Source organism: Manis pentadactyla, chromosome 11 (assembly GCF_030020395.1).
Source record: "Manis pentadactyla isolate mManPen7 chromosome 11, mManPen7.hap1, whole genome shotgun sequence".
Taxonomy (NCBI): Eukaryota; Metazoa; Chordata; class Mammalia; order Pholidota; family Manidae; genus Manis; species Manis pentadactyla.
In genome coordinates, this window is record NC_080029.1 from 28241208 (window position 1) to 28256925 (window position 15718).

The 15718-nt window shown below is 53.0% G+C and overlaps 1 protein-coding gene across 5 annotated transcripts in view; it reads left to right on the forward strand.

The window, feature by feature from the left end:
- The window catches only part of MIDEAS (mitotic deacetylase associated SANT domain protein), a 57903-nt gene that overhangs the window by 28197 nt on the left and 13988 nt on the right, over positions 1 to 15718 (forward strand). For all 5 annotated transcript variants that reach the window (XM_036913249.2, XM_036913251.2, XM_036913247.2 and 2 more), the window contains 2 exons: positions 12158 to 13846; positions 14980 to 15276. In XM_036913249.2, coding sequence (XP_036769144.1) covers positions 12404 to 13846; positions 14980 to 15276 — 1740 coding nt within the window. In that variant the 5' untranslated portion in view covers positions 12158 to 12403. The remainder of the gene's footprint in view (positions 1 to 12157; positions 13847 to 14979; positions 15277 to 15718) is intronic.

Consider the following 15718-nt stretch of genomic DNA (forward strand, 5'->3'; position numbering starts at 1 on the left):
CACTAACTGAAATAGCCGGGGTGGAGTGGGGAGAGCACCAAGATATAAGAAAAAGGTTGCCAAATAGTCAGAAAAGAGCTGGGGTTTTGCTGGGGTGGGGGTGGGGTCTCCCTGAGGGATGTGATTGATGGCTGTGGTTTGTGGGGGCTGGTGGGGAGGAGAGGGGCTGGGGGCCAAGGCTTCCCTGGCAGTGGTTCTCTCCCTTTCTCTTCCTGGAACATGGCCTGGTGCTGTGGCCAGCTGGGGAAGGTGCTCCCTGTTCCCTCTGCCTTTCTCTCCAGCCACAGGGAGCTCGTGGTGAGAGCGTTATTTTTTCCAGGCTGCACTTCTTCCTCCAGGAGTCTCACGGACTGGGGTAGGAAACAGCCAGGGCAAGGTTTGTCCAGGCCTGAGCTTGGAGAGAGGGAAGTGTACCAGGCTTGCAGCCAGAAGGGGGTTCCTTTAGAGGCCACCCAACTTCTCTGGGGAAACAGGGTCCAGAGAGGAAGAAAAATGGGGAGGGATTTCAATTCCCAGCTTTTTCCAGTAGTTGGGCAGACAGAGGCCCCAATCCAGCTTGTGGTTGCCATAATTTGCCAGTTCTTTGGGGGAGTCCCAGAATCAGAAGGGAGCTCAGAAATGCTGGCACCCCTGGCAGTGCCCTCAGGATGGCCTTTCTCTCTGCTTGTCCCCACCCTCGCCCCACTTCCCAGCCTCCTGGCAGCTCCAGGGGCGTGTAACCCAGCTGCAGCTCACATCCCCCTCCTCACGTGACTTTGTTTTGTCTGACCTCCCCAGGTGACCCTGGGTCATAGCCCTGTGCTCCCCAGCTCCCAGGAGTCACCACAGAGCCAGAAGGCATTTGGGGGCATCTTGTCCACCTACTTCATTTCCAAGTGGGGAGAAGCAGTGAGTTCCTTGAGGTTCGCATAAACTTGTCTCCACTTTCACTCTAGGAGGGTGGAGAGAGGAGCTTCTCCCGTGTCCTGCCCCTGTTCCCTGTGCCTCCCAGTCTGGAAGTCGGGAGGGCTGCCTCAGTACAGCAAGGGCCCAGAGGAATACTGTCTCGGCTCTGGGGTGTGGCTCAGTCTTCCGCTGGCTCCAGAGTTATTTATTTGTCTGTGTGTGTGTGTGAGTGAGTTTTGTGGTTGGGAGACTGGATGTGAGTGAAAGCAGAAGTACCCACGCTATGTTGGCTATGCAGCAAGCAGATTGGCCCTTACCGTGACAGTGGGAGAGGAAGAGAGGGGCAGAGGCCCTGTGCCTGGAGGCTGCTGGTGCTCTTTAGCCTGCAGCCGTGCTTGCACACTTGAGCGTAAACAGCCCTTCCATGTTGCTAGCAGCTGCCTTTCCTTCCTGGCTTTGGGCAGAAGAGGTGCCAAAAATAACCGGGCGGGCACTTCCACTTGTGGGACAGACATTTCACTGTGGTGGCCTTGGGGCAGGCTTGCTTGCTCCGTGCAGACCCCATGCTTCTGGCCTCCCTGCCCACACTTCTGTGGCCAGCCCCTCCCCAGCCTCCCTCAAGAGATGGCACTTTCCCTTTTGTTGCTCTCCTTAGAGTGAGCCCAGGAGGGTGGAGGCTCCATTAGGGGCCTGGAAGCTCTGCCAGGTATTATCTGGGGACTCTTGTCTCACCATGTCCCTGCAGGCCCTGCTGGCACAGCTGAGTGCAGGGGAGGCCTGTGCTGGGTGTGCTCCTCCTGGGTCCCCAGGCCAGACGCCGGGCATGCCTGCAGAGCCTGACACTATTGCTGAGATTCCTGGTCTCCTTGTCCTGCTCCTGTGAGGCTAGCCCTGTTCAGCCAGCCATGGAACTGGAAGAGTCAGACCACTCAGTTCCCCACAGGATGCTAGGGACTGACACAGTGCTGCTCCTGCCCAGCAAGGAGGAAAGGAAATCACATTTATTGAGTCCCTACTTTGTGCCAGGCACTTCATACGCATGTTAAGCTCATTTAATCCCATAATAACTATGAGATGAAGATGTCGTACCCATTTACCAATAGGGAAACTGAGGCCCACAGAGAGGAGGGTGGTTGGAGGAGCCAGGACACATTCTGTCTGATCCTGAAGCTCTGTTTCTTTTTACCATGCAGCTCCCACACTTCTGGGCTATTTTCATGGGCACAGGGAACAGTGCTTTGACCCTTGGAATGAAGTGCTGATGGTAGGAATTCAGGCACCAGTAGACTGGCTGATAGGGAAGATATTTTGGTCTGGCACAAGTAGAGAAAACTTCCTCTCCAGACACTTCACAGGATAGGCAGAAGCCCAGCCTGAGCTGTGAGGCCCTGCTATGGAGGACAACAGGCACATGGGAGTCAACTGTGTTGGGGGAGTTCATGCATGCACAAGAGGAGTGGGAAGGCTTACTTTGACCTCCTGGAGACTTTCCAAGTGTCCCCTACTCCCCAAATACCCAGCCTCTGTATGCCTAGGATCAGCTCTGGGCCACAGCCTGGGGGTGGGTGGGTGGGACCTTGGGTCTCCCTCCTAGGCTGCTGGGTCTGACGGGGGTGGGGTGGGGTGGGGGGGGGTGGGCCTCATTCCGGCTGGCTTGGCCCAGGTCTCAGAGAGCCTGACTGGTGTGTACTTGGGGCTTGGGCTGGATGCGCTGCCAGTGCCCAGTGCCAAAGGCCTCTGGGTGTATTTCAGGAACAATAAAGAATAAATCAACATAGGAGAAAAGGCCCTGCAGCAGCTGCTCAGAGACTGGAGAAATGCAAGGAATGTGTGAGCATTTGGCAGAGGCCCTGGATCTTGACTGGGGCCTGAGAAAGGGCGTGACACTGACTGGATGCTGGGCACTTGAAGCAGGTGGCTGGCTGTGCCCACTCCCCAGCCCATCTAGGAGGCCCCAGATAGCCATGCTGACACCCCATGCTGCTGGCAGCAACTTTTTGTGCCTCTTGGTCACTTGGAGATATTGGGGAGCATAATGTCCCCATTCTTTTGCTCCAAACCATCAACTCCAGGGAGGTCTTGTTGCCTGCTGGAGCTGGCTAGGCAGGAGAGCCTTGGCTTAGAAGACAGCACACTAGACTCGCCCTGCCCCACCTCTGTCAGGAAGGAGATGAACCAAACACCAAGGACCTGGCAGTGTCAGGTCTGAGGGTGTATAGAATGTGAGAATGTCTACCTGGGAGGCCCTGACCACAACTCTACTCAGATAATCAGCCACATGTCCTTGGGCAAGTCACTTTACCTCTCAGGGCTTCATTCTCATCAGTCATGACACAGAGATTTGGATCAGTGATCTTTGGAGTGGGTGGGCACTACCTATCTCCCTTACTCAGGCTGTGCAATAAACAACCTTCCTTTAAGAACTCAACGTTCTTTGTGGGGTTCTCTCAGAAGACACCCTTCTGAGAGCCCCATGCCAAGGGGTGAGTTGCTATGACGGGGGCTGATGCTCAGTGCCCTGGATAGGGGCCACTGGCACAAGTAGGAACCCAAGCATGGAGCTGACTTGACCCAGATCACAGGGTGCCAGGGGAGGGGACAGGAGCCTAGGCCCCACGGGGACCTGGGGAATCTGACAAGCCAGGAAAGTCAAGGCTTTATTTTTAAAGAGCTGTTAGCCGCACGTGGGTGTGGGGCTGGAGAGTGTCGAGGGGTGTGGCTTCCTCTTGAGCAGATTTTGAGCCTTCCACAGGTTGGCCCAGTCAGTGGTGCTAATCACCGGTAGCGTCTGCATCTTCAGTCACTCCTCTCCCAGGCCTCTCTCACCCACCTCTCCTGACCAGCCACACTTCCACTGCACATCACAGTGGTTTGCAGGCTAGCTGAAGCAGCTTTCCAGGCAGAAGATGTGAGCAGCCCTGGGGCTGCTGCCATCCATCCCAGACAGCCTGGTGTGGCCCCCAGGCAGGAGGCTGAGCCTGAAGCCCTGGGAGGAAATTTGCAGAAAGGACTCTGGGTTCCAGTCTTGCCTTTCCTCTGCTCCTGTGACCTTGTAAGTTATTTGATCCCTTGCATCATCAGAGTCCTCATTGAGAAAGGGGGAGAGTAATCAAACCTACCTTGTTGTGAGGATTGAACAGGATCACGTACATAGAGTGCTTAGCACTGTGTTTGGCATATGGATATACTCTCAAGAATGCTAGAGTTGGTGATGATGGTAAACTAGGAAGCCTTATTTTTGTGATGCTGGGATTTCACCCTGGCTTTAAGCCCCGTCCAGTGTCTTGCCAAAAGGTGAGGACTGCCTAAATGGAGGCATGAAGCATCTTTACTGGAGTACTTGATTCTAGGTCCTGCTCTGCTCCTCGCTGTGTATCTGCAGGCAAGTTTCTTTCCTTCTCAAGGCTGCTTTGTGGAATGAGGAATGGACTAAATGAACTCTGACATCCCTTGATACTTGGAATCTGTTCAACTTCCCCAGCTGGGCCCTGCTTTACGGTACGGCTCTGAAGAGAGGCGCAAGCCACTTTTCTCCATGTATTATAGAGGCTTTTACTCCTAAGAGAGATTCTGCTGAACCTGCAGCTCCTGACTCCGTTCTGCAAACCCCCCACCTCAAAACCCTATGCACTCTCCCAGCTTTCCTGGGCTTCTGCAGATGCCTGCAATCTTGAGGGGAGCCTGCTTCTGGCCGACTGGGGCTGGGATTATTTCTTGCAGGGGAATGTTATATACTGTGCTCTACTTGGAAAAGCCCCTAGGAAAAGGAGCAGCTCTGGGAGGGAGCATGAGGAAGAGGAGGGTCCACAGCTGGCTTTGTGGGGTTCTCAAGTGCAGCATTCCTTCTGAGGCCCACAAGTTTTGGGATTTTTCTGGAGGGATGATGGAAAGACCAGGGACTCTGAAGGGAGATGACAAGGATTTGAATATTGCTTCTGCCACCTTATCATCAGGACATGTTTCCTTCTGTAGAATGGGGATAGTAAGACACTTCAGTGGAAGTTTAAAGCTTCCGTTATATCAAGTGGAGGAAATGCTGTGTAAATGCTAGTTTCCTTCTTGGGAGATGGATCAGCCTTTTGGATATTCTGTAGACTGCCTCGAGGAGGGAAAATATTTGCCTGTGGCCATTTTCCCAGGGAGAAGCAGGGCTGCATAACAAGCTGTTATGGCCCCATAGACCTCCTCTCCCTCCCCCAGCTGTTTTGATTCTGGGATGAAGCTTGGGGTCAGGTTCAGTGTGTTTTTGTGGGGGATGGGAGAGAGGCTACCCAGGCATTTGCAAAAGTCTGAATCTGTGGCTTTCTAGGGCTGTGCAGAAGGTGTGGAGGACATGGTCTGAGTAAGGAGGGAGTGGCCTTTCTGAGCTGGGAGAACTTGACAAGTTACTTCGAACTTTCATTTCCTGTAAATTCCCCAAATTTTCTTCTGTTAATTGAAATCTAGTTTTGTCTCATTTTGATTGTAGAACATACTTCATATGATTTAAACCCTTTAAAATTTATGGAGGCTTGCTTTATGGCCGCATTTGTGATCTATTCTAGAGAATATTCCATGTGCTCTTGAGAAGAATGTATATTCTGCTGTTGGGTGGAATGTTTTTTAGATATCCAAATATTTGGTTTAGTTTGGTTTAGTGGCTTTATAGTGTTCAAGTCTTCTATTTCCGTGTTGATCTTCTTTTTAGTTGTTCTGTCCATTCTTGAAAGTGTAGTATTGAAGTATACAACTGTTATTGTTGAATTGTCTATTTCTTCTTTCAGTTCTGACAGTTTTGGCTTCATGTATTTTGGGGGCTCTTGTTAGGTGCATATATGTTTATAATTATAATATCATCCTGCTGGGTGGTCACTTTTATCACTGTAAGTGTCCTTTGTCTTTAATAAGAATTTTTGTCTTAAAGTCTATTTTATCTTACATTATCACAGCCATTCCAGCTCCCTTTGGTTACTGTTTGCATGGTATATCTTCTTCCATCCTATTACTTTTCAACCTATTTGTATTTTTGAATCTTAAGTGTCCCTTGTAAGCCCCATATAGTTGTATTGTCTTTTTTTTTTACCCATTTTCCCAACCTCTACCTTTTAATCAGTGTTTAATCTATTTACATTTAAAATAATTATTGATAAGGTAAGATTTATATCTCCCATTTTGCTATTTGAGTTCTTATATTTTTTTGTTCTTCTGTTACTCTGTCTTCTTTTGTGTTAGTTTTTTGCTTTTTTTTTTTTTAATGTACCATTTCATGACCTATAAAATGAGACAAAGAAGAGTGAGGGTTAAATGGGATGTTGCCTGCAGTGCACCTAGCCCAATGCCTGGCAAATAATAAGTGCTCAGAAGACATGGGCACTCAGCTGGGCCTCAGGCACCGACTGCTGGTCAGTGCTAGGGCTAGCTGAGAGCAAAGTCCACCAAGGCTCTGTGGGATTGCTCATGTCTGCTGGGCAGGGAACAACACTCTGGCAGGCCACTCCTTTGGGGAATGAGGAACATTAGGTCCTTGGAAACTGCCTTATACAAGGCCCTGACCCTCTAGCCTTTCTGCTGCTCCAGCACCTGGGCACCACCTGGGTTGCTTATGAAGCATAGCAGATATCCCTCTGCCCCTGACCCCTCACCAAACCCATGAACCAATCTCTCAGGGTAGGTTTGAGAACCACTAGTCCATTAAGATGGGCAGCAGGGTGTGACAAAGAGATACTTGGTTTGGAGTTGGCTGGCTTGGATTTGAATTCTGGCTCCTCCCTTGTAAGCTGGAACAGGTTACTTTTCAAAGCCAACCTTTCCTCATTTCTCAGATGGGAATAAGTGGTTACACAAGTGATGTTCACACACATTGGGCATGTGGGCAGTGCTGGCAGCTACTACTTCATGGGCATGTAGCAGTTGCTTGTAACAGAGGTGTTTCTTTGATCCTGGACACAGGCCTTGTCCTCCCTGGCTCAAAGGGAGGAATCAGTGAGTGGCAGCTCCTGGATCAGATACCTGGTGTCCTGACAACTAGTCCACCGCTTTCTCCATTGGGTCACACTGCCTCCAGGCCCTACTCAATGGAAGGGAATTGAAGAAGCATGGAATAGTGGTTAATACCAAGTAAGAGCACAAGGATTCAGAAAGGGTGAGAATAGGATATGCTGGAAGGCTGCCTGGAAGAGGTAGCCTTGAAGGAAGGCAGTTTGTTAGAGTGGAGGCAGGGCTTCCAGGCATAGGAAACAGCTACAGCAAAGGCTCAAAGTCAGGGAACTCTCTCCAGGGTCAACTCTTCCCTGTGTGTATCTCTAGCCCTTTTACGGACCGCCTGACATTATAATCAGTGTGTGTTTCTGTGTGTCTCCTCTGTGGACTGGGAGGTCTGTGCAGGTAGGGACTATGCCTTGTTTTCTGTGTCTCCCAGAGCCTGGCTTGCAGCAAGTGCTCAGCATATGCTTGTTGAACAGATGAAGGGCAGTGAACAAACCTGCAGGGCTGCAGAGGGTGTGGTGAGGAAGTGGCAGGGTGAGACCATGTTAAGGAGGCCCTCCAAGTGACCTCCTCTGCATCTTGGCCTGGAGCAGTCTGGCACTGGGGCTCAGGCACAGACTCCAGAGAGCTCTGCCCTTGCCAGGAAGCCAAGCTTTCCTAGTAGGCCCTTCCCAGAGCAGCCTCTGGTGGTATGAGCCCTGTCGCATAGAGGGATGATGGTAAGGAGACCAAGAATCCAACCAGTCCCCAGGAAGTCCTGGCCAGGGTTTAGTCACTTAAGGACCTGGCTGCAGGGACATTTGCTGCATTTCTTCTGAAGAGAGCCTAAACCTGCCAGCTGCTACCTTAATCCCCTGGGATTCCTCAATCCTGTTGGAAGGGGTTTTCCTGGGCTGCCTGATTACCTGAAGGATGAGCAGGACTTGACCAGATGAAAAGAGTGGAAGGTGGCTGAGGAAGAAGTAGTGCCTAGCCAAAGATCTGGAAGCAAAGCAGGAATATCACATTGGAGCAACAGCATTGCATGATGGCCCTACATGGCATGTTGAGCAAGGTGGCAGGAGCCAAAGTCTGCAGGGCTTGTGGGCAGGATGGGGAGTTCAGATTTTGTCCTAACGTAGCCTCTGTTTGGTGCTCAGGGAACTGGCTGGCTTAGAAATTCCGGGCCTGGTTAGATACCATATTTAGGTCTATTTTGCCGTGGGTTGAAGATGTATGAGCTGACCCCCCTTCTTCCTAGGGGTGGCCAAGGTTGTAACAGCAAGACTTTGGAGCATTAGCTCCAAGGGGTCAGTTATGTCCTCCAATCAACCCTCATCCCCATGTCAGAGCTGAGTCCCTGGAGGTGCTGGGACCAAGCTGGGCACCTGCTTCCTGGCCTGTGTAACCTTGACTCACAACAGTTTTGTCTCAGATGGCTGCACTGAATGCCCCAAGCTTGAGTGGTCCTGGTCCTCTCAGTGGTCATAGCCTGGCCCCTGTGGTGAGGGCTCGCTGGGCACTCCTGGTGGATGCTGGACATGCGGCGGGGCTGCTGCTGGGACGTGTGGAGCAGTATGTGTTCAGGTTGCCCTCCCTGAAGGGCATGGTGTCACCAACAGCACAGAATTCCTAAAGGCCTTTCCAGCACCTTCTCTCATGTGTCTGTAAAACGCACATGTGGGTTCAGCACTGCTTTCATCCGTAGAGATGAAGTGCTTCTCACCACAGATCCTCCTGAAAGCCTCACAGGTCCCTAACCACTGATCTCACACACTTACCTTGTCTTCTGCCCAGGGGTACCTACGTGTCTGGTCAGGATCGGTTGCAGCAGCGAGGTATCTGGAAGAAAGGAAGAGTAAACAGATTTTGTCCTAACGTAGGACAGACACACAGGCAGTGGGCTGCAGTGGCTGGAGCCCCGTGGTGGCTGCGGGTTTCCTTTTGCAGTGTTCCTGCATCTCTCGTCAGAGGCCCTGCTACTGGTCCCAGGAATGAATTGCCTGCAGGAGTTCCTCATTATACTCTCTTTCCTGCAGCCTCAGGAAGTTGGCCCATAGGTCAGCATCCTTTGGAAAGATGGCTACCTTCCTAGTCCTTACTGCAAGGAAGGCCAGGCTGACTTCCACTTGAGAGACAGACAAGTGGGGTGGGGCAGAAGAAATGGGAGGAAGCCGCTCAGTCCTGCCCAGAGTTGCAGGCTGTGAGGTACAAGTGGAGCATGAGAGCTGGGAGCCCCACCAGCAGCAATTAGAACTGAGGCAGGGGTGGGCTTTCAGGGCTGGAGAGTTGGGGCCCAAGTGGCCAGTGCAGTAAGGTCTCCATGCAGGAGGACCTCAAATACCTGCTGGCCCCATTGTGGTGAGGTTCCTTCCTTTCCCTCCCTTCCTACAGGACCCAGGGTCTTAGCTGTATTGGGAGAGTATAGGAGAGGTTTGCCTGCCAAAAGTTCAGTTGGGGTAGGGTGCTTCTCACTGCCAAAAAAAGAGATACCTGTGTCCAGAAAATCCTTGTTCTGCAAGTGGGGAGCATGCTGTGGAAGGGAGGTGTGCAGAGAGGGACCTGGTATCTTAGAAGCATGTCTTAGGGATGAGGAATATGAGCTTGGTCTTGGAGTCAGATAGACGTAGTTTCAAATGCTCATTCTGCAACATAACTACTGTGTGACAACTGGCAAGCTACTGAGCCTTATCTAGCTCACCTGTAAAGAGGAGGTTCCCAGGCATCTTCCACTCTTCTCCCTATACCCCAGCTAACAACCTTTCTTCCCTGAGGGTCCCAGGACTGGGTGTCTATGCTTCTATCACTCTGAGCCTTCTAGTGGAGGGTGACATGGAGGCCTCTGCAGAAGATTCTGGGTCAACTCAGTCCCCCCAGAATCGGTCCCCTTGATTTCTTCTAAGCAAGTCCCTGGCCCAGCTTTGGAAACCCGCTTGGTCCTCCTTGATGTGCAGAGTTGGGGGTGGGAGCCCACCAAGCCAAGCCCTCCTGGGCCTGACCCAAGAGGCAGCCGCAGGTGAACCAGCATGGGACAGGCAGGGAGAGCACAGCCCTGGAGCCCCATTGGAAGATTCCTTCCTCATCTCTCTCAACCTAACCAACAGAGCTCACTGTCCCCTAGGTGCTGAATGGCCGTCCCTGTGCCTGGGGCTTGCACACTCTTCATCAGGTGCACACTCACACGTGCACCCAGTCCCATCTGCCACGTGGGCCTTCCCTTCCTCCAGGCCCCCAGCCCAAGCAGAGCTGTGCTGTGGCTCACAAGGCAACAGGGCTGTGATGGGAGGAGGTGGTCTGTGTGCTGTTGGGGGAGGGGAGGCACGGGCTGCATGTGACTGCAGCCCCCTGGAGACACGTGGGCCTGCCAGCTCCCTCCACCGCCTCCCTTCAAGCACGTTCTTCCTTCCTCTGTCTTGGTTCTGCAGACGTGTATCGTATTGTTCATGCTGATTGGACAGGCAGAGCCGGATTCCTGTAGCTTGGACAGTCCCACTCTGCTGCTGCACAGTGTTGCCCAGGGTTCTTGTCAATCAGGGGTCTGGCTCCTGGGTCTTCTCTCTGAATTGTGTTGGCTATCAAGGAATGAGAGTTTAAAAGCAAGAGAGAGGGGTTTACTCAAAAAGTGGTTTTCTTTGGCCCCCAGCGCTCTCTGATTCACATCCTCCCCCTGGTGTGGGGGCCGAGTGACTTGGATGCCCTCCCTGGTCTCTCTCCATCCCCCAACTTCCATATGACAAAGGGGTGCAAGCGGGGAGAGTCTCTCTCTCACTTCAGGGCCAGGAGCTGAGGAAGGAAATGGAGGAGGAAGTTCCTCCTCTTCTGGGTGCTGGGCGAAAGTGAAAGGCAGGCTGCGGGCCAGAGTGAGTCACGGCAGCTCCGGGAGGGGAAGGGCTGCGGAGCTGCGGAAGCCTGCGGAACAGCGATAGCGCCCAGGCCTCCCTGGGCCGGCAGGGGCATCCATGGGTGTAGCCAGGCCTTCGACCGAGAGCCTGTCGGTACCGCCCAGCCCCAAGCCTCCTGCGGCTGCGAACAAGGACTTGGAGCACCGAAGGTCTGAGGTCTGGGGTCAGCCTGGACCTGCAGATTTATTTCCCAGAAATTCAGTACCTCCCTCCGCCCTCCTCCCCTCCTTCCTATCCTGACTGGCTAGGAACCAGAAACTCAGCTTGGGGAAGAGGTGGGCCATGTAGCTCCCACCCTAACCAACTTCCCAGGAAGGAAAAAAAGAAAGAAAGAAAGTCTTTGAAAATATATGCAAGTTGTGCATATAAGTTGTAACTTACATGTAGGTAGTAAAAATACATGTAAGTTATAAAATACTGGTGTCTGTTCTCTCTGTTTTGAAGAAAGATACAGAGAGCAACCTCTTTGTTTTTTAATCAAGTTAGAAAACAAACACAGAAACGCTATGAGATATTAATGATGCCATGTCATAGAGAAACCTTCTGGACCCAAATTCTAACAGTTCACATTCCCTCAGATTGCATGGTGGTTAGGCTCTTCCTTCGCTCTGAATACCTTGAGCTCGTTGGCAGCTGGAGGAGGGTGGGTGGGGATCCTGCCTCCAGCTCACCAGGGCTGCAAAACAGGTTCTTCACTAGTTTGGGGAAGACTCTGGCAGCTACAGTCAGACTCAGCAGCACCTCCCAGGGGTGGGCCTAGGACCTGACACACCCTTCTGGGGCCTCACCTACATGCCTCAGTGCAAAGGACGTCAGCCTGTCTCTGGGCCCTGGACTCTGCAAGGAGCTGGTGGGCTCCCAACCCTGGGCAGCACAGTTGGGAATGAACCCTGTTCTCCACTTACTGTGTCTGAGATGGGCTCGGACCATCAGAGGAGGCCCTGGCTGGATAAAGCTCCTTCTGGGTCTGGTGGGGAAGCGTGGACAGATGTGAGGGGACCAGGCCTGGTTGCCCAGGGGGGCAGAGGCCTGGCTTAAGAGGAGAAAGCCCAACCTGTACCCTGTCACCCCTTTTCCCACCTTGATCACAGGAGCTGGGACTGGATCTCAGTCCCACTTGTCCCCTGGCAGGTGTCTTTGTTCAGTGCACAAATAACACAACCAAATGCAACAGTCCTGGAGCCTAACCAGGAGCGTAAGGTGGTGGGACAAGAGAGGAGTTGCAGAGCACCCTGGGAGACGCCGCTGCCCTCTGGTGGCTCTCCCTAAGGTCCTGGCTTCTGGCTCACCCAATGCTGCTCTGTGAACTAGGGCTTGCCCTCCGAGGCATGGCCCTGAGGGCCAGAGAGACCCCTCCCTCACACTTGTGCTGACTTCTGGGGCCTCCTGGGAGGCTGTGGCTGACACTATCCTTCTTCTGTCCATAGGATCCAGGGTCCAGTGAAGCACCATGAACTGGGAGGCATAGATGAGCCCAAGAGCCCCTCTGCAAGAAGGAGGAAGAGCCAGCAGTTCTTTCTCCTGTGCTTGACTGCATAGCCCAGCACTTTTCTCTGCCCCTGCTCAGCCCCCACCGGCTCCTGGACTAGGGCAGGGCTTCTGGCAGGACCCACCCCCAGGGGATGGGCGACTGGTGAAGTAGGACTCACTGCTGGGGCCCAGTTGGCCACACCATGAACCTCCAGGCCCAGCCCAAGGCTCAGAACAAGCGGAAGCGTTGCCTCTTTGGGGACCAGGAAGCAGCTCCCAAGGAGCACCCACCACCCCTTCAGGCCCCACAGCAGCCCTCGGCCCCTCCACAGTCCACCAGAGTGAAGGAGGAACCTTACTTTGGGCACGAGGGCCTGTCAGGAGCAGCCCCTGCCTCCCAGTCTGTGGAACTGCCCCCTCCCAACAGCCTGGCCCTGCTTAACTCTGTGGTGTATGGGTCTGAGCGGACCACGGCAGCCATGTTGTCCCAGCAGGTGGGCTCAGTCAAGTGGCCCAACTCTGTGATGGCTCCAGGGCGGGGCCCAGAGCGTGGAGGGAGTGCTGGTGTCAGTGACAGTGGCTGGCAGCAGCAGCCTGGTCAACCTCCACCCCACTCAACATGGAACCGCCACAGCCTGCCCCTCTACAGTGGACCCAAGGGGAGCCCCCATCCGGGTATGGCGGTCTCCACCTACTATAACCACCCTGAGGCACTGAAGCGGGAGAAAGGAGGGGGGCCACAGCTGGACCGCTATGGAAATGCAGTGCGGCCGATGATGCCCCAGAAGGTACAGCTGGAGGTGGGGCGGCCCCAGGCACCCCTGAACTCTTTCCATGTGGCTAAGAAGCCGCCAAACCAGACGCTGCCTCTGCAGCCCTTCCAGCTGGCGTTCGGCCACCAGGTAAACCGGCAGGTCTTCCGGCAGGGCCCACCGCCCCCCAACCCGGTTGCTGCCTTCCCACCACAGAAGCAGCAGCAGCAAGCAGCCCTACCCCAGATGCAGCTCTTTGAGAACTTCTATCCCATGCAGCAGCCGCCCTCTCAGCAGCCCCAGGACTTTGGCCTGCAGCCAGCTGGGCCACTCGGGCAGTCCCATCTGGCTCACCACAGCATGGCCTCCTACCCCTTCCCCCCAAACCCTGACATGAACCCAGAACTGCGCAAGGCCCTACTGCAGGAGTCGGCCCCGCAGCCTGTGCTACCTCAGGCCCAGATCGCCTTCCCCCGCCGCTCCCGCCGCCTCTCTAAGGAGGGCATCCTGCCTTCCACCGCCCTGGATGGGGCTGGCACCCAACATGGACAGGAGCCCACCAGCAACCTGTTCCTACACCACTGGGCCCCACAGCAGCCACCAGCCAGCCATCTGGGGCAGCCCCATCCTGAAGCTCTGGGATTCCCTCTGGAGCTGAGGGAGGCGCAGTTGCTGTCTGATGGGGAGAGACTGGCACCCAATGGTCGGGAGCGGGAGGCCACCACCATGGGCAACGAGGAGGGCATGCGGGCAGTGGGCCTGGGGGACTGTGGGCAGGTGCTACGGGGTGGCGTGATCCAGAGCACTCGACGGAGGCGCCGGGTGTCTCAGGAGGCCAATTTGCTGACCCTGGCCCAGAAGGCAGTGGAGCTGGCCTCACTGCAGAACACAAAGGTGAGAATGGCATGGGATGGGGACTGGACCTGGCCGAGGGCAGGGTGAGCCATGTCTGGGGTGAGGGGAGAGCAAGTGACTCCAGGCCTACAAGGGCAGTTTTTCTTACCTTACTGAAGGAAATGGAAGAATCCATACCTTTCAGGGAATTATTAACTCGGAATGCAAGGAATCTCTGCATAGGTGCATCCATATCTGAAGGGAAGATGAGGTTTAGATACACACAGGGTTGCAGGCAGGAAAGTGCAACACACCATTGTGGGTTGTCTTGTTCATTTGGGGCTTGAAGGATTGGGAGTAGGGGGAGGCAAAACCATTTCCAGATCCAGTATGCCAAAAGAAAAGAATATGGCAGTGTTTACACAGGTAATTATATCAGAATGTGTCACACTGTCAAAATTGATGCATTTTGTTGTGTGTAAACTATACCACATAAAGATGATTGAAAAGAAAAAACAGTCACAATGGGAAAGATGAACAGAATATGAGCACCCCTGTTGTACTTGGAGTTTCTTATACTTAATCACAAATCATTTATCATCAAACCCTATGAGAGGGCTGCTGTCACTTATCCCATTTTATTGCTAAAGAAGCTGAGACCCCAGAGGGATATCCCAAGGTCACAAAGCTAGGATAGAAGCCTAGTGTCTGACTCCAAAGCCAGCATTTGCTCCTTCCTTCCTGTAGGGCCAGGATGATACATAGGAGGCTGCAGAATATGACTTCACTCCAGCAGTTGGCCAGTGGGGAAATAGATGCAAAGACCACCCTTATCTTGCAATAGGGGTCTTGCTTATTTTCTTTTGCAGAGATATGTTTTAAATATTTAGATACTATTTCATGTGCCATTCACTGTCCTAGCCAAACAAAACAATCCATAAGCCAACTGTGGCCTGAGATGGCCATCTGGGGACCCCTATTCCAGGCCAGGATAGAAGGACCTGACAGAAGGGAGGTTATGGAGAGTGTTCGGGAATGTGGTGGGAGAAAATGGGGTCAGGGAAAGGCCAGATTGTTGAAGACCACTGGGAACCCTTGTGGGTGTTTGACTCCTTGAATCAAATGGGACGAGGACCAGCAAATCAGAACTTATCTTCTAAACCTTGTTGCCATTCCCTCTCTTCCTTCTCCAGGATGCCAGTGGCTCTGAGGAGAAGCGGAAAAGTGTATTGGCTTCAACAACCAAGTGTGGGGTGGAGTTTTCTGAGCCTTCCTTAGCTGCCAAGCGAGCACGAGAGGACAGTGGGATGGTTCCCCTCATCATCCCAGTGTCTGTGCCTGTGCGGACTGTGGACCCAACTGAGGCAGCCCAAGCTGGAGGTGTTGAGGATGGGAAGGGTCCTGAACAGAATCCCACTGAACACAAGCCGTCAGTCATTGTCACCCGCAGGCGGTCCACCCGTATCCCTGGGACTGATGCCCTTGCTCAGGTATGAGAGGCTCCTCATGCAAAGACCTCCAGTATCTGTGTGCTCCTGGGAGCCTAGTAACCTGCAGGAAAGAAAGGAAAATGTGGCAGCGTAGAGAGATTCAAAACCCATGGGGATAATATTTATATTTTCCAAACCAAACTTCTGGGCAAATGCACTTATGGAAGACAATGAGACAGTTTTATACTTGAAATTGGGTCTATCTAGGAAAATTTATGAAGTGTGAATTCCTATTATTTCAAGTCAGCAAATTTTAATTGGACTCCTAATATGGGTCATACCCTGTGGTAGGCACTGGGATGTAGAGGTGCTTGCTTGTTCTGTCAGTACAAACGTATGTATATTGAGATCTCCCACTAAGATTGAGGCTTTGTCTATTTCTTCTGTTAGTTCTGGCAGTATTTGTTTTATACATTTTAGTGCAATGTTATTAGCTGCATAC